At 47.0% G+C, this 19,546-nt stretch overlaps 1 protein-coding gene across 1 annotated transcript in view; it reads left to right on the forward strand.

Annotated features, from left to right (window-relative positions):
- LOC135898097 (uncharacterized) overlaps positions 1-19,546 on the forward strand; it is a 90,886-nt gene that overhangs the window by 60,896 nt on the left and 10,444 nt on the right. The window contains exon 3 of the mRNA XM_070536435.1: positions 6,477-6,612. Within this exon, the coding sequence (XP_070392536.1) occupies positions 6,477-6,612 (136 nt within the window). The remainder of the gene's footprint in view (positions 1-6,476; positions 6,613-19,546) is intronic.

A 19,546-nucleotide genomic window follows, 5' to 3' on the forward strand; every position in this document is an offset into this window, starting at 1 on the left:
GAGATCCATGTACGGTGCCTTGAAACGTTACTTTTCTAAACCTTAGATATAAATGCGTTTTCAGTCTTTCAACAATCCGTAATCGAGCATTTATTCTTCCCGCTCCACGTAACCACGTTGCAAGGATCACACTTAGCTGCGAAAATGAAAGATAAATGTCACTCAGTTGTACTTTTTATTGCGCAGGCATGTCTTTGCCAAAAGCACGCAGATGGCGCAAAAGCGTATGAAGCTCCGGTAGATGTCACCTTTCGCTGAAGCAAGCCAGCCCTTTAACGAAAGATCCAACATCAAGCTTTGATGAAACTTCTTCCAAGATACAGTTTTACTTGCGCTGCGATCACCAGGAATCTCATTGTAAGACTGCTTGCGTGAGCTCGAGGGAATGTCAGTCCTTACAACAGTCCTTGTAAAGAGCTGCCACAAACGCGACAAAAAGTGGCAGCGCGCAGGACGCTCGAATTTAGAAACTATGCAAAATAACGTCTGCGCGAAGGCTTAGGCTCTTCGGATTAACTTGAATTTGATTGGCAGCTCACAAAAGCAATTACTAGTGCCACCTTTGGTAATACGTACCACAAAAAAGAGGACAAAACAACATTTTCAACCACGACAGAAAAAAACGTCCTACGTTTTTCATCGCCATAAAATAAACCTCCCGTTTTCTCTCGTGCCCCTAATTTTGTTTTTCAGAATGTGAGAAGTTTTCCATGATTTGGCGAAAGTTACTTTACTTCATGCAAAAGTTAAAGTATCAGTCAAACTGAATGATCAATAGTATGACTTCAGCAGGCGTTGATGACCCAATTACACGGGCTTTTGAGTATTTGCAGTTGCAGCATATTGACACGTGTACTTCTTTATCTTTATCGGGCGACCACTTCTCACCACCTAACATATGTTATCGCACAGCGCAGGACGTGCCTGCATGTAAAAGAAGTTTCTGGAATGTTATCGATGGTTCCATCCGCTGTCTTTTCCCGCAACTTGTGTAATCTGATTGCATGTATGCGCGACGCGAATAGTGTAGAACCTTGTGGAAGACACGCGGGTCCCAGCGGTTACTCTGGATCATTCGACGACTGATCTATAAAAGCCGGCGCGCCTGACCCGCTGATCAGACTTTCGACGTTCACCGACTGTGTTCCCCGCTATCGTTGTGCTTTAAGTGTACCCTGTCTTTGTGGGCACAGGTTCGCCCAATGAAAGCTAGCTTTGTCTTTCACGGTATTGCTACTATGTTCTTTAACGTCGCTACCACGTAACAATATTTTTCCAGCCAGTTGGACGACCAGCCTCTGTCGGAATAAAGAACTTTACAACATCATTAGAAGGATGTGCAGGCGCTCCTGCGCTTCTTGAGATCTACCGACCTGTGTGAACGTCCGTAATTGGAACGCCTTTCCTGTTGCCTGTTCCTGTTCTTTGTTTCTCTCTCACCCTCACTTTGCCCTCTTTACAACTCCCATACTCCCACACCATCGCGGGATAGCAAATCGAAGACTCGCCTCTGGTTAACCTCCCTGCCTTTCTTGTTCTCCTCTCTCTATCTCTCTCTCTCTCTCTCTCTCTCTCTCTCTGCTCCTTCTTGGTGCGCTTACCATCACTCGTTTTTTTCGGCGGTGCGCGCCTAGGCCTTTAGTTTAAACAGTGCACGCTCACTTTTAGTATCACGTGACCTCAAATATGGTCTCATCTAAGCGGGAGAACTGAGACTGCCACTAACGAAGACCGTCCACTCGTAGTCGGACATAATCAGTCTTTCTCCTCCTAAGTGAAGCGCACCTATAAGACTTTGACGCTCATTAAAAAACAAGAAAAAGCAATAAAAAAAAACTTATGACCCAAATAATTAATGTGCTATAAGCTGAGCGCGTGTGCAAACATTGCCAGAACGCGGAGCCGTCTATTCAATTTCCACGCGTATGTCAGCAAGCACTGACTTCGAGAATGCTATATATAGAGATATACCTAATACAAGGATGGCGCTTGCTAATAACCACTACTCCTAAGCGCGATGACTACGATGAGCGCGCATCTCAAAGCCGACCGACCCTTAAAGCACCCGTCGACGGACGATAGGCCAGGCAGTCAGACATAATTGCGCCTCCTAACGACAGTGCTCCAAGCACTGCGACGACGGTTGGTTCGGAGGTGCAAATTAAAGGTGTCCGGTGACCCATTTTGCTCCGGCGCGGGCGCAGCCTTGTTTGATCGGTACAATTGCTTCACCCACGGCCAAATTTTCGACAACTTTCACCGCTGCAGTGGCATGGGTCTAGGCGAACGCAGCACCCATTTCGCGATACCGTAGGTGGAAGACCCTTTTGCACAATACTATCCGCCTACATTTCGCAAAATTTCTGTCTCGTCCAGCGAGCCATGGAGGCCGCACGGGACAGCAGCTCCCAATAGCCATCTAGGCGGCCTCAAGCCCGGACCTCTTAATCGCCGGATTCCAAATAAAGTTATCTCGCTCACTTGCTCTCGATAAGTGCTTTTCTTTTTTAAACTTAATTACATAAAAAAATAGTCATCAGGAAACATCAGCACAGTGGTCACCATAGTATAAGGCAAAGTAGTTAACTTTGAGCGAGCGTGGTCTCTTATTCTACACTGAGAGGAGGTAAACTTAAGTGATGACCCACGCGTGGTACGTTGGTACGCAGAATGGAGGCGGGTTCCTATACGCGGGGACAGAGGTGTCGGTGCATCTGTCTGATACGCTTGGGCTGCATCCAGGCACTTATACAGGTACGCTTTCGTGCCTCTCATAAGGCTATATTTATTGCAATGTCTTAACCGAGCAACCTGAACTGAATAAGCTTACTTTGATGACATCATGTCACCTAGCAGGTGCCGGCGTCAGACACCTAACAATCGTAGTCAACACATTCAGACATACCTAACATACTATAGCATCTCACTGGCATGATGTAGCCGTTGCATGCAGCGCATAGCTGCAGCAGGGTAGTAGCCGTATGGGTGAGTCACCACTCTATATTTGGCATAACGCTGACAAGCTGAAATTGCAGTAAATTACATCATGAACTTCTCGAAAATGTGAGGTGCCCTGAGAGCTCCACTCATGCCCCCCTTTTTTTTCTGGAACTTCCAGTGTTTGCCCTTCTCACAGTTCTAGGGGCTCCGAATTTAGAAGCATATAAAGCCTGCTACAGTATAAAGCAGCACTTTATCCTTGTTTGTCGTGGAGCTCGGCATGGCGATAAGCAGGGCGCTACGAACAGCAAAGAACGCGTAAACGGACTCCTCCTGGTGTTTCAGCAACACAAGATAAGTACATTTCGCCCCTAACTCGACGTTCGAACGATGGGCTAAGCAATGCTGTAATTGCCTCGGCTTTCTTAAACACTCCCTTAGCTTCCTTTGCAGCGCTAGGTTGGTTGACTCTACAAAGCGAGCCTATAATAATGTACAGTGCGCGTGGTGACTGTGGCTGCACGACGTCTACAAGCTGTTTGCATCGTCCCACCACCGATTCAACAATCCCAAGCGGCAATTGCTGTAAGCAAGGAAGAAAAAGAAAGACTTGTTTTCTATTCACGACAACAAAAAATAAAACAAGAGAAATCGGTGTGAGAGAAACAGAAAATGAATTCGCGTTTGCCGGTCACCTGGGGGACTTCAATCCTTCTTGCACCTAATTGGCTAGTCCGTGGCTGACCACTGGCCTGTGTAATTAAAACGCGCTGCCGGACTCTCCAGTCGGTTTGTGTGAGCAGCTCTATCCTCTATGCGAGAATGGTGAACGTTGAATGGCTCATGCTTTTTACATGAGCTCCGTATGAGAATTAGCCTGCGCTACCAATCTATGTGGTTGAAATTACGGTTCTGTCTGGCCCTCTTGGGAAATTGTCGCGGGTCCCGCAATTTCGTATACACAGAGAAAGAAGCGCGTCGGGTAGGACTTACGCGAACCGGCGAAGACTTTTCGTGTTAGCTCTGCAATCGCACCTGGCTCGCTCAAGCAATTTAGCAAATGACCACTGCTCTCGCACACCAAGGGCTAGGGGCGTCGTTGCTATCTTAACGTCAACCTATTTTTTGTCGTTTCCCTGCAGCGTGCATTGTTATTGTACTTTCTGCTTTTTTTTCATTGATTGTCTCATATTCATAACCACGCATAAGAACTCGTGAGAACATCGAATGAACAATTACTAAACAGTTTCAATTGCAAGCGGTCAGAGAGAGAGAGAGAGACAGAGGAAACTTAGGGAGACCAACTAGAAAAGGGTCCGGTATGGCACCCTATATGAGCGATAAGATAATGTGGGGAAGGAGAGAGGAAAATAAGGAGAGAGTAACACCTGCGCGCACACCTACAGGACGCACAGCAGGACCAAGAGCGGTCACCGAGGCCGGTGCACTTAAGAACTGTAGTAGCGCATGGATGTCTTTCTGCACCAGTGACTGATGTGGCCAGGATCCGTAAAATTTCGTTTCAGAAAATGTTCTATAGAGTCCAGTCGCTTTAGAAAGTCCGCCTGGTTAGAGAGATGCGTGGGACGTCGTATTGAAAGTAATTGCGCAACAGTACCCGCTCATTATTCGGTCAAATAACACGTGGGCAACGTCTGTTGGACGAGAAAGTCTTAACGCGTCTAAATGTTTACGTTCTTCAATGCTTCTTCAAGGCACAAAAAGACTCTAGTTTACAAGTTCGACTTCATCTGCAGTTGGTCCTTCCGGAAACTTGTCGTTCATCGCAGCGTTCGCGTGGCTCAGACATTTGCGAGTCTTAGCAGTCCACACTGCTCCAGCAAGGTGATAGGGTTTTTCTGGCCACTCGTGAATGCAAGGCAGGAATACTTCATCAGAGCGCGTGCTGTTTAAACGTGCACCACTTCAAATGAAACTCAGTTGTTTGATTTCCTCACCTAAGCATCCATCTCTCACTACACGTTGCTCTTGTTCAGCCTACGAAACGCAAGGAGCCCAGTATGTTTTTTTTTGTTCTTCGGTGTTTCTGATGACTACAGTTATTGTCATAGACCTAACGAGCGTAAAAAATAGATATTCGACATCGAACAGCTGATCTGTATTGCGCTAAAGAAAGAAAAGGACCAATAATGAAGAGCAAATAAGAGCCCATCTCGTACGTTGCTGCGGCGAACCACGAAAGAAAAGCCCGCAGCTCATCCGTGTCTTCAAGGATAAACGGAGAGCCGACAAGGCTTGAGAACGCTGACGTCGAATTTGGGAGCGCTATACAACGAGTACGGACATGCTTAGAGTACGGACGTAAGCAGGTAGAGACGAAAGGCCGGATTGCGTTTTTGCAAACCTTTCTCTTCCGCACTTGGATAACTTTGGCCGGCCACCCTTCAAAGTTGTTCGTATAGCAATACAAAGACAGGAGCGAAGCAAAAGGAAGACGCCGAGGCTCATGGGAAACGAGGTCTAGGCCGCACGTAGGTTGGCGGATGAACAGCGATGCTCTCGGCATGGCTATAGTGTCTACAGAATCGGAGGCGTTTCCTGTAAGGTAACCAGTAGCTCGCGAAATGTAATTTGTTTCCTTTGCTTCCTCTGCTTATTATACTTTCCGTCGCTGTAAAAAGAAAATGTGCAAGAAAAATAAAAAGCATTTGTCGCCAACCCAGTGCGCGAGGAATATCCGTGAAAATGCGATGCAGTTATAATTACGCAGTCAACATCAGTGTCTTGTTTGTTCTCTTCTCATAAATCGCACTTGTCTGCAGGCAGATGTCGACGTAATGTCTTGTTTCTCTCTTCTTCTCTCTTTTTTTTTCTTTAGGAGAACACTCGGCTCAGCAGTTTCGTGCTCCTCAAGTGGGTGCGAGGGGGGGGGGGGGATTCATTGATAACACCGCCCAGATAATTACTAGATGGGCAGAAAGATATGCACAGCGACATATTCTCGTGTTCGAACGTTAAAAACACAATAAGTGTGCACGCTTTCAGAAAACTTAGTAGTGAGGGACTTATGAGTTATTGCTCCAGTAACTGTTGGCAACAATATTCTGTTTCGAGGCGGTTCTGATATTTGATGCAAGCGCTGAATTTCTTTTCGCGCGATGATGAAAAGAAAGTCGACACGGCGTTGATATTTCGCATCAGAGTAATCACCTCAGCATCCTAGTAATATCCGTCGACGCCTAAAAACGTATGGTTCTGCCTTACCAACTTTGTTCACGGGTGGAATCGCTGTCACTGTGTTTAAGACGCAACCCCAGTTTGCCTGCCCGGGGTGCCGACGAATGCTTCTGGGCGGTTGAAAAGTAGGCTACCGGGCTCAGCCTGGTTAACGTCCCTGCCTTTTCATTATGAGTTCTCTCTCTCTGTCTCTCTCCCTTGTGCAGTTGAATGAGAGGGTGCGTTACGACCTCGGCGATTTGTCACATGCGCGCCGGTGTCATACGCCCTCTCCTTCAGATCTACGGGTGTACTGCCTCTTTTATATACTACATGCCGCTGTACCCCCCTTTTTGCAGACGCCGTGGTATCCGGTGAGCTCCGTGGGCCAGCTGCTATGAGCCGAAGCCCGTTCTCCGCCCAAGCGCTGTGGAGCTGCGTTTGCTTGGCAGTGCTGCTCGGTTCCCTGCTCACTGACGCTGAGCTGGACTGCAGGTGACACCTTGTACTCCTTCTTCATACCCTCGAATGTCTCACGTTCCACCCCTTTCTTGCGCCTGAAAAAAAAAAAGAATCGGATAGCATGTATCAGGGACGCAGCCGCAATGGGGTTGCACGTGGGACGTCTTGTGCGTGCTGCCGAGGGTGTATGAGCACTATAGGTTACAGAAATGACGTAATCAAGTCGGCGGCTGCGTCAATTACGTCAGTACCTGTCTCGGCTGCCACGTGAAAACGGCGAGGCACCGGTATTGGCGTTGGTCACGGCGAATCTGCGAGATTGCCTTTCCCGCGTGAAGCGCCAAGCACTGCCCAGCGGCATTGAGGAGAAAAGCGAAGGCTTCGAGCAGAGTTAATTATTCCGAGTATCACCTGGGACCGCTGGTGTCCTGACGCACGGCCGCGTAATCTTGCGGCTATTTTCATATTTCGCGCGTCTTTGTGACGCGGAAATAAATGACTACGCGAGACATAGCACACTGAAAATAACTGAATTACTTTTCTATGGGAATTCGCGCCCTCAATTGAGTAGTTAAAAAGTTCTTTTATTAATCTAATTTAACTGTCGATAGATCAATTATGAAGAATTCCTCCTAGTGTGGTTGCGTTCCCGTATATTCTATATATTATTTTTAAGAGCTTCGCTAACGTTAGCTTGGACACCTTGTATAATACCATAGTTAGCCAGCTTTTTATGAAGGTTACGAGTTCCGTTACTTATATTTTACTTACTTATCTACAATACCCTCAATGTCAAATGGTAATAAAATGGGAAGTGGTTAGATAAACCAGTTGTCTATACCGTATTAAATATAGCTGTCAAAGAAAATGCTGCAAACCAATAAGTATTTTGTATATGCGTGAAAGGACATCTAGAACGCAATATGCGCATGAGGAACAATAATGGAGTATTTTTTCACAATCTGAAAAAGCACACAATATTAAAAGTCATAAAAATTAAGTTTTCTTATCATACAATGTGACCTGATACGAGCATAAATTTGTCGTCATTTCCAATAGCGGCTAGTTACGCGGGAGGTTGATTCCACTCGTTGGATGTCTGCGTTCACAGATATGAACGCAAAGTGTGGACGCCCTGCAGTGTAGAATGTAAACTTTACGAACGTCTACACGATCAAGTCTTTCTGATATGCACTGTGCGGAAGAAATTACTTGCTAGCGCAGGTCGGGGTAACAATGCAACCTATACGAGTGGTTATGACGTTGCACTATAGGTTGAGCACGCGCTAACGTTAGGGTGGCTAGACAGTAACGTGACCAAGCAAGCAAGCGCGCCAACGGGCGCAGGTGAGAGTACGTCTCCCCCTCCAACCCGGCCGTGGCTACGCACGGCTATCCGCGCGGCTGAGCGCATGCGCGGCCTGCACGCCCTATCTTGTAGGCATAATCTGCGGCGGGTGCAATGCAGGCGAGCCGAGATGGCTGGTCGCTCCATGTGTGCGGTCTTCCAGCGTGCCTGTGTTGGAGGTCACGTGATATCAGGTTTCGTTGACCCGTCGAAGCGAGAGGCAGCACGAACTGTTCGCTCCCCAAGGCCTGCTCTCTTTTGTCACGCCAGTGTTGGGACATCGAGTGTTCGCTGTCATCGAGTGAGATCTGTACATGTTTGCCTGTGCGCGCGTGACACCATGTCTGTTACTTTAATTAGTGAGCGAATGTTTACTTCAGTTTATACAGCCGATAAAACTAAGAACCCTCGCTATCGCTATCAATGCTTTGCCTTGCGGACGAAACCGCGATTTTTTATATCGATACGAAAATTGCCTAAATTAAGTATTTTAAGACAATTTACCAGTGTCGTTCAGTTAGGGCAGAGAACATACAGATTTTTACACATGCATTTTTAGCAAATGCGAATGACAGAGGAGGCGCCCAAGTATTAAAAATTAAAAAAATTAAATGAAAAAAAATTGCTACTACTCGAAGAGAACTTGCAAGTAAGGTCACGGTGCCTTCGCACTAAAGGTTATCGCCATGTCGCAATGGACAAATTTGTTGAGCCAAATGAAACATTCTGGCTTGAAGCTACGGGCAGCGGGGATGTCTGTGTGCCCGAACGCCTTAAAAAATTGCAATCCACAATAAGCGAACTTCCCTTATACTGAAAAAAATAAGAAATACATTGAAAAAAGGACTCATTTACTGATTCTTATGGTAGTGCCTCTATAACCGGATGTGTCTGTGCTGTGCGCCTTCACTTAAACTGTTTTCTGGTGGAGAGGAGGCAACAGGCAAGGGTGAAAGCCTCAAGGCGGAACAAGTCGGGAAAATTTGGTGCGCCCGGAAGTACTCCCATGTGGTCGAGAGAGGCCCGAGGCTGAATAAAATTGATGGCAGCGAGATTGCCCCTCACCGGAACACAACCAAGAATAGACTCTGTCCATTCCCTTTGTTTTCATTAATCTCGAAGAGTAAAAAAAGAGGACAAAATTACGAACCTTGGCTGATGTGCGACTGGACGTACTAAAAAAATCGCTCCCGGTGTGAAGAGGGTGAGAATAATGGTAGCAAAATTCAAATATTCAAGGCAGCTGAGAATCAAGTTTACAAGAGTAGACACGTAGATTGATCGGTGGCTATGCCGGCTGAGAACGAGGTTGCGGGCACGATTGCTGGCCTTGGCAACCGGCGGGGGCTAATTTCGAAACATTCTGCAAAACGAACGAACGCTTTCCTTGCCGAGGAGTGGCGCTCCGCTGCTGCATCTTGAAACGAAATTATGGGTTTTTACGTGCCAAAACCACTTTCTGATTATGAGGCACGCCGTAGTGGAGGACTCCGGAAATTTCGACCACCTGGGGTTCTTTAACGTGCACCTAAATCTAAGTACATGGGTGTTTTCGCATTTCGCCCCCATCCAAATGCGGCCGCCGTGGCCGGAATTAGATCCCGCGACCTCGTGTTCAGCAGCCCAACACCATAGCCACTGAGCAACCACGGCAGGTCTGCTGCATCTTAACCTTCAGACACATCAAAGCTCACGCGCGATAGTACGTGCGTATCAGAGAAGCTATAAAGTATGCGTTTGGCGTCGAACCCGTCCCGCCACTAGCCCCACCGGCGCCGTATTGCAAGTACGACCCCTAACCACCGACCTCCGACCACCTGCCGCCGGTAACCACGGAAATGGGCAAAAAAGGCAAACAAAACTATTCGCTTTGAGAACATTTCGTGTGCAAAGGTTTTGGGTGCATATTAACGAAGCATTGGTATAGACAAATTTTACCCGGAACCCTGCGCCATCTCTCTTACTCCCTGGGTTGTCTTGGGAAGTTGCATCAAAACAGTTATCATCATTACATCGCCAGCCCTTTCCAATCGTGGTGCCAAGATTTTTCCACCAATTTCTGACGTATTCTTTAATTCCTAAAAAAACACGTTCACCATGGAATATTTTGGAAGATCTATCTGTCAGTTTGTGAAAGTGTGTATGAGAAGAGAGAGGGAGGAGCCATGAGGAGTGAAAACAATGTTTCGGTAGACAAGCAGCTTTAGTTAATATAAACATGGCGTTCAGAAACAGATTCACGTAGGAGAAAAAACATGCGACCCAGGCACTGTGTGCTGTTTACTTCCGTAGTCGATTTGATCGTATGTGGTTTGACAAGATCAGCGACAAGAAGAAGACAGCGACTCATCCAAACTTTTACCAGCCTCGAAAGAAGACCAAATAAAAAAGCAAGGCCTGAAAACGACCGGAAAAGAAACACTAGAAGTACGCATGAGACAGCAAGAATAAGGCGAGAACTCGTCGGGAACATTTCTTCCCATAGTGACATAGCCTTAAATAATTGCACAGCGGTTGTTTTGCTGTTGAACAAGCACAATTTACGGCTACAAGCCTGACCTGACCTGGCCGAACCTGCCCAACGTTTTCGGTGTATTTTTGCAAATATTCGTGATTAAAGCTGCGAACTGCAAACGGAAGTCACAACAGTCCCCGCTACAAAGCGCGAATACAAATGAGCTGTTATTGGACGATATTACGGGTGATATCGTCGCTGATGTTTTTAGAGCCAGGGATCTGAAGAAAAAGAGATAAGTATGCGATAATGCACAGTAAATGAGCAACTACTGAAGAACAGCAATCATGGTTTATGATGGGATAAGTTTACAAGAAGGCCATCCGAATACCGTTGTTCTGCAAGGCATGACAAAAAGATACTATGATTCCTCACGAAGAAACCATAACAAATAGTGTATTTGAACAGTGTGCACATCAGTCATTTTGTAGGATGCCGCTCATGCAATGCGAACATTTTAAGAAAAACTAAACATGCACGCCTTCTTTTGGTTACATTAGAATTAGAATTTGCCGCGCCGAATACCAATACTCTGTGTGCTCGAAAAGCGTATGCGCATAGGGCTCCTTGGTCTGGAAGAATTTGACAAATATTTTTTTACAATAATGAGGAAACGCGAGAACTGCGTCCAGCAATTAAGAATGTCAGGTGCGTCGTTAACGACCAGTCGCTAAGTCAGAAGTGACTGAACATCTGCTTTCTCTCCATCTTTTTTTTCGTTGGCTTGCTGAACATGTAATTACGGGAAAAAACAAGTAGCAATACTGCTCCAAACTACCGCGAACTGCAAAAGCGAAGCTCGCTTTGCCTTCCATGATGAGAACGCATCTGATAACGACAAACGAACGGACTCTCATCGAAATCGGTTGGTACTAAGGGCCTGAAACTGCTCTCCATTTCCTCCTCTCCGCAGTGAGCTTTTCTACCTTTCAGGACAGACAGCGCCACCGTTCATTTTGCTGTTTCACGTGGCGGTGATGAACACGTTCTGGCTGTAGCGGTGCTGGACGTCATACCGATGATAAGTGCACAAGTGCTCGATGAATCATCATCATCATCATCATCATCATCATCATCATCATCATCATCATCATCGTCGTCGTCGTCGTCGTCATCGTCGTCGTCATCATCATCATCATCATCTCCTTATGTCCATTGCAAGACGAAAGCCTCTCGTCTGTGATCTCCAATTACCCCTACCTTGCTCCAGCTGATTCCAACTTGTGCTGCAAAGTTCCCAATTTCCTAGTTTTCTGCAGTCCTAGACTTCGACACCCTTCTCTTGGCACCCATTCTGCAATGGTCCACCGGTTATCAACTCTACGCATTACATGGCCTGCCCATCTCCGCTCTTTTCTCTTAGTGTCGACTATAATATCGGCTATCTCCATTTGTTTTCTGATCCACGCAGCTTTCTTCCTGTCTCTTTAACGTTACGCCTAACATTCTTCGTTCCATCGTTCTTTGCTCGGTTCTTTACTTGTTCTCAAGCTTCTTTGTCAACCCCGAAGTTTCTGCTCCACATATGTTAGCATCGGTAGAATGCAGAGATTGTACACTTTACCTTCAACGACAGCTCCCAGCCAGGATTCGGTAATGCCTGCCGCATGCATTCCAGGCCATATTCTTCTCTTAATTTCCTTCTCATGATCAGGGTCACTTGTGAGTAATTGAGCTATAGATAAACGTATTCCAGCACAGACTCTAGCGGTTGAATGGCGATCCTGAGTTCTTGTCCCCATTGCCAGGATATTGAACATCATCCTTGCCTTCTGGATATTAATTTTCAACCCTACTCTTACACTTTCTCGGTTAAAGTCCTCAATAATTTGTTGTAATTCGTCCCCAGTGTTGCTGAACAGGACAATATCATCTGCTAACCGAAGGCTGCTGAGATATTCGCCGTTGATTCTCACTCCTTGCCTTCCAAGTTTAATAGCTTGACTACTTCTTCCAAGCATGCAGTAAATATAGCAGTGGAGAGATTTTATCTCCTTGGCTGACCGATGGTATATGAGTGAGGTCAAATCGTTAGTACAAAGATGCATGTGGTTACCGCGTGTCTGTAGTGATTAAAACAGCGTTGGCTGCTTCAGAGCCAGTGATATTTGATGGGCTTCGTTTGTAATTACAGAGCGAGGTAAACTTGAGGCTGTAGAAGGCATCACGGGTAGAGGTTTCACTGCTGATGCGTAATTTGACTCTACCCGCTCTTTGTGAGCGGGGAGTCTGCGCCAGCAGAAATGCAAGTGAAGGTCAGGGATCCTCGAACGTTGGCGAATTCGCACACAGCTAGGTCCACTGGAACAGGTTACTGTTTTACAATGGCAGTCGACGCACCGATGCTCAGGCGTATTGAGTTAGTCTCGGACACTTGATTGATTGATTGATTGATTGATTGATTGATTGATTGATTGATTGATTGATTGATTGATTGATTGATTGATTGATTGATTCGTGCCCCAGATCAACGCAGGGGCCATCAACGACGCCGTAGTGGGAGTGGCTCCGTAATAATTTTGACCACCTGGAGGTTTTTTTTAAACGTACACGTACATCTACATACACAAGCATTTTTATTTTTCGCTCCTATTGAAATGTGGTCGCCATGACCGAGAGTCAAGCCCACGACCTCGTGCTCAGCAGCTGGACGCCATAGCTAGCGAGCTACCGCGGCGTGTAGCCACTCATGCTGCGCACTCTGTCTATTGTCGCTATCGCGCGTTTGTAATCTGGCAGGACCGGTATAGACTGTTAAACAAGAATCTCAGGAATATCGCAGCCTTGTACAGCTGCAGCGTAGATTCCACGGCTGCACCCTGTTTTCATGCAGGCTCAATCACTCGTCAACCAAACGATACGGTGTAATCGTGCTCGTACGTATGTTGGTGATTCGCTGCATGATTCGCGCGTGAAGTGGCTGCTGCGCTTCTTGAAATGCGCCGGCCTGTGGGACCACCTCTGACCGACTCAGCGATGAACGCCTGTGTGAGTAACGTTGCAAAGTGTGAACTTCTCCTTTCCTTCTCCTCTTTCAATCTCCTTTTCCCTTTCCCCGCTGCAGGGTAGCCTACCGGGTTCAACCTGGTTAATCTCCCCTGCCTTTCCCTTATGTCTTATCTATCTCTCTCTCTCGCTTCCGCAACGTGTTCCCGGTTTAATTGCGCGGTAAAAGTTTGTTGAAATCTTGGTTCACCGCGGAAGGGATGGGGAACTCCGCGAAGAGAACGCCGGATGGAGAAAGCACAAAACGCGTATACACGACAACAAGAACTGACCTTGTGCCGAATAGCCGGACAGGGCGCATTCAAATAGCACGATTGCCGGTAGAATCTTTAGCACGCACATGTGACGGCACATTACGAGCAGGAAAAGAAATGAAAACAGAAGAGGACGTGGCTACATAAAGAGAATAATATTTTTAGTTATCGATCATCTTGTTTCTTTTATTTATGTTTATACAGGTCAAAAGCGTGGCAGTTTGGGCGAGTTGGTATGTCATTACTGTTTTAGGCTTGTAGCGCAGCTCAAAGAGCAAAAAAGGAAGAAGGTAGGGGTAATCAAAGGGAACGGAAAACGTTCTAGGTCATAGGCGTAAGCAGCTCACAAGAGAAATCATCGAAGCAAAGGCTATCATTGGTCTGGGCCATGCATGTGTAAGTTCACCCTCATTATCAATATCAAGCAATGAATTGGCGTATCTCCGACTGCAGCCACAGGCTGTCTGAATATGTTGCCACTTGGTTACTATCGGTTTTGCTGCTTGGTTCTTTGTAATCTTTTGATGTCACATGGTTTGCCGAGTGTATAAGTAGTCTTGTGTCACGAAATAAATCATCAGTTGGAAGTTAGCGCTCACTCTGTTTTCCGTTTCCTTTGATTACCCCTACCTCCTTCCTTTCTTGCTCTTTCTGAGCTGCGCTACAAGCCTAAAACAGTTATGTTTATACGTTCTCCGGCTGCCTAGTATATTTTATTTATTTATTTAGTTTTTTCATACGATCCCCTTTTGTACGCAGCCTAATACTTTTGCTATGGGGCGCACGACGAATGTGTCGTCATCTTTATCTTTCTTTATTTATTGTTTCAAGTTTGAAGCTTGAACAAGTTTATTCTTCAAATGAATATTATTCTATCTGGTGTAACTTTCTTGTGTTTATTTTTTCCCCCTTTTTAAATCTTTCTATGCCTATCGTCCCAGGTTTGGTGTGGCTGCTAGCTGGTGTCTGCTGCAGCCATCAGTATCTCGGTGGACCTATATTTGCAATTACATGTACAGAGGTTATATGTGCGCTGAATGAAAGCCCCAGTGGACGGGCTTATATAACCCTTGTGTGCTGACCGACAAAGTATAGTGCAAGTAAGCGCACCTCTTGTTATGCCTAACAAAACAAGTGCATTTCAACATAAAACCTGAATAAATAATGCCGACTTACAGGTATCTCTAAAATAAACTGAACTGTTAATGGAACAGTTGCATTATATTTAACAGATGTCTTACTTCACTTCATTTTCTTTGATTTTGCCATTCGGTATGTGTTACTGGGGCACAAGAAGTGCAGTATTCTTAAAGCACTGCTTGACACATGTATTTTTCTGTGCACACGCCTGTCGTCCCCATTGTTCCCTCGACAGGCAGCACATGTCGACTTCGTCCTCAGGACGTCATTGTCTTGAATTATCGCACCGTGCATCCATCCTCCTGATTTGGAGTTTCTATTTCGGTACAGCTCGTGAGCGGTTTAGTGCACGACCATAAAAATTGCCCGAGAGTACAGTTGTGACCTCTGTGGTGGATAAACTTAAACATTGTATGAGATTACACATTTGCGTCGGATGGAAGTAAACGAAATTGTACCCGTCGCCGTTAGTTGTAAAACGTTTAAATTACGGCTTCACTAAAGCTTCGCTGCACGCGGATTCGAACATGTGTGTTGGGCCTGCTTATCTTTCTTGTCCTTTCTTGATTTTATTTTCTCTATTTCCTTGCTGTTGCTCTCATTACGTGAATGTTATTATTTTTTTCTTCTCTTGCATCTCTCCTCCCCGTAATGTGTTATTTCTGGTGGGTGGAACAATCTTCGATGATAATTGCCCCGTTTAAGCACGCTCGAGCAAGTTCCTTTTCGGAAATCAAAGTGGGGAAACTCTGCACCCGTCCTAAGTGTTCCGTCCCATTTCTCCGTCTGCGCCAGCTCTCTGCACGTAGCTCGCCTTTCGTCCCGCATAATTACAGCTCGAGTGCTCAACGTAATGATGCAAAATGAACCTTTTGCAACGCTGAAAAGTCATGTTGTCAGGTGCACCGAGTTGGGTCCCATATTCTACGCCTTCGTAAACAAAGCGTGCTCTGTTTACTACCAAGTTTCGGATACATTAGTTACATTGTGCTTCGCGGTTACGTGGTACAGGAGGGTAAGCTACAGCTGATGTCAGCGCAATCAGTGATGCAATCACGCGAATCAGCGCCCGTGACCCTCCGCGTGAGAGTGCCTTCCATTCGCTGTCGAGTGTGTGTACAGAGTGAATCACACTTGTCAAAGTGTGATTCCAAATGTCTTTCGTTCGATTGCGCATTCATGCTCCGAAGTAATTCACGACGGCAGGGGAACAAAATTTCGTGCTTAGGAAGCGCAAGTAAAAGAACAGCGAGCGTGTAAGTTCCACGCGCGTTGTTTCATTTCGAGGTCTTGTAACACGGGCATCGCAGTCACTTCGCCCTCTTGGGAACAACTTTCCCAGTTTTCCCAGTAGCTTTCGCGCTTGCGTTCTCCTATCTGCTATACCTACGCAATTACATGTTTTCGCTGGATCTCTATCTGTTCCTTTTCAGTATTGAAACATCTTCCACGCACTTCGCCGTCAAACATACACGCTGTTGCAAGTATACACGCAAGTTTTACCAATGTCGTCTACAAAGGTCATGCGCAAATCACTAGCCTCTTGCGCGTTGCAAAATCATGCCACGGTTTGTCCCTGTACTCGTTCTAGAGCGTGCCGTCAACTCGTTTCCATCCTATACGAAGAATAAAAAAGATAAGCAGGCTGGTAAATTATAACGACTCACGGGTACTTATGCGATAACCTACAGTCTGTTTTCTGTTGCATCGCTCGCCAAATGGAAACAGAAGACGAAATTGCCTGCATTCGGGAAGGGCAGGCTTGTCACAAGCTTCCGAAATGAACCCCGATAGAAATTGAAAACGAAGTGGCGCGTCTGGCACACCTGACGCCAGGGAACCGCAGTTGCAAACTTTTCCGGAGCAGTGGAGCTACACTCTGCTGGCTTGGCGACACTTGGGCCCTGTTTTGTTGGAGACGCGTGAATGCAAACGACAGAGAACGATGTCGAGGTGCCGCGGTGCTAACTCGAAAACTGTAAGATTTTGCGCGCAATTTCTATACAAACGATCCAGACCGCAAGGGCGCGGATTCCCCTGCGGACGCCGACATTCACGACGATGCCCCGTCGGCATTGTGTCCGCGCGTTTGGCACGTGGCACCAAAGAAGAACTCGAACCGAGAGTGTAAATAGATGCATAGCACATATAGATAGATACAGGGAGGTGCGAGTTTCCAAAGAGAGAGAGAGAGAGAGACTTCGAGAAAAAAGAAGTAGGAGGCACATCTGTATGCGATTCAAAGAGGAATAGCTTGTATATTCGTCCGGATGTCGTGGTCCGCGGCCAGCGCGTCCCGACGCCACAAACTGCGGAGCGAGCAACTTTGACTTCATTTACAAAGAAATTGATATTCAGAGGGTGAAGTGCTGTCGCCGAATTTCTCGAAGCTCCGCGGCTTCTTCGTCTCGCCGCCCCTCGGCATTTGCCTGTTTCGAGGTGCACCGCCGCCAGGCGCGACGGCTTCTGTCCTCCCTCGTCCCGCGAGTTCGCGCGCGAGCTTGCGCCGGCGTATTTGCAGGCACACGCGCTTCGCGAACTCGTTATTCCGCCGTGCTTTGCCTCTAGCAATGCAGCCACTGACTGCACGCACGCGCACTGAGGTGGCTGTGAAACTATACCCTGTTTCTTCTCTTTCTTTCTTTCCTTTTTCTCGACCGCACGGCCACCCGGTTTCCGGAGGCGGCGGAGCGCACCTGCCGCCGTTGCATACGAACTTGCGGTTTTGCGTTGTACCTCCCCACCTGTTTTTGATGGTGCTACCGTTGCACCCGCGGTGGTTTGTTCGTTTCTTTGCTTCCTTCCTCGGATGGATGCCACGCGCTGCCGTGTTACAGCTGTCTCGGGGAGCGCCGACCCAACTCTCGCCACCTCCCCACTGAACCCGTGGAGGAGCGTCGGCTTCGCGGTAAGGGAAGGGGAGGAAGGGCGGAAGGCTTTTGTTGACGGACAAGTATCAAGATTGGTTTTCCTTTTTTTTTCAGAAAAATCGAAGAAAGAGGCTGGCTTGTCGAACGGGCCTCCGCGGAGCGGCAAGCAAGCTCGAGGATTGCGTTAGGAGCAGTCTCGTCACGAATGCGACGCGCGCGCCAGTTATCGTCCGTTCTTATTCGTTTGTTTCCTTCCGTTTGTCACATCCCTTTTCTGTTTTCTTTCTGCTTCCATGAGTTCTTGACAGCATGTGCGATGGAAGCTACGGCACCCTTGCAACGGGTAAATGGGTGTCGGTGTATACAGGCGAGGTTGGCGGTTGGGTCATTGCATGGAGTGCTTCGGCGTGCTTTCGATCGAGCACGTCTGTCGAATTCGTTCGCCGCACGAATTCGGTGACCCGAGTAACTCAGTCGGCGCTTTTTTGGCGGCGACCACTAGATGGAGGTTCCCAGGTGGTCCCGCATTAGTATCCGGCGAGGCTGTTGCGTTTGTGGCCGATGAATTTCACTCAGCTTGCCAGACTCAACATGTGGTTTGAAAGCAGGCTCTTGGATTTGCATATCAACGTGCATCAGTCCGTTAATTTGCGTAATTGTTACTTGTCCGTTTCAATGTTAAACTGTTAAGTTATAGTGCGTGTGATATTACGAATCTTACGATCCTTTTCTTCGATATCAGATGATAGAAATGAAATGGATGACCACGCAATTTTCGTCTTTCTTAACGTTTGTCTCTACAAAGTGCACCTATGCTGAATGAACATGAACAATGCACCAACGCTCGCTTCATTCATGCGCCGAAATGCCCTACGACAAAGTCCGCAAAGATGAGAATAGCCCCCTGCGAGCGCAGGCTGGGCAGTGTAGCGCTTGTTCAGTAAGGAGACGATCTTAATTTGTTTCCCCCGATAATTAACATAGCTATGACCTCACCCCGCCTTGCGACTCACCGGTTGCGGTTACTTTGGATCTCTTGTCGCTCCTTCGTACCACCCTCTATTCCATGACCAGCACTGGTCTGCCTCATCGCTACGGTAGCAGCGTACGATTACCACGCAGATACATATATTCAATTCTCAAAATTCGTGCGCACTGGCAAATCGGTTTTGCGAAAGTCCGTAAGGTGGAGAAAAGTTCATGAAAGGAACAAATTGTCATCCACCCGACTGTTGCACGAAGCTATAAAAGAAACCCACGCAAGTTTTTGAGCAAGTAAGCTTCGCAGTCGGAGAAAAATTCCAAAATTCAAACTCCACTTCGTTGTTCAGTTTCCAGGTTCACCCACCTTTGTAACAGTGGATTCACACTCAAAACGTACAGTTAGGCCTACTCCATGCTTACCCGCCGTGGTTGCTCAGTGGCTATGGTGTTGGGCTGCTGAGCACGAGGTCGCGGGATCGAATCCCGGCCACGGCGGCCGCATTTCGATGGGGGTGAAATGAGAAAACACCCGTGTGCTTAGATTTAGGTGCACGTTAAAGAACACCAGGTGGTCGAAATCTTCGGAGTTCCCCACTACGGCGTGCCTCATAATCAGAAAGTGGCTTTGGCTCGTAAAACCCCATAATGTGTGTGTACTCCATGCTTATATAAAACGGACACAGAGTCATTACATATTGCACTGCCATGTATTTAGCCGTTGTTAACACACCTTCTGATCGGTTATTTCCTGTTCGCGTTTCTATTTATGCATATGATGCAGTTGCTCGTGAAAAATAGCGTAAAGGTTAGACGAGACGGAAACAAGGACGTCGTCATTGTCGCACATGTC

The sequence above is a fragment of the Dermacentor albipictus genome, chromosome 3 (assembly GCF_038994185.2).
Source record: "Dermacentor albipictus isolate Rhodes 1998 colony chromosome 3, USDA_Dalb.pri_finalv2, whole genome shotgun sequence".
Classification (NCBI taxonomy): domain Eukaryota; kingdom Metazoa; phylum Arthropoda; class Arachnida; order Ixodida; family Ixodidae; genus Dermacentor; species Dermacentor albipictus.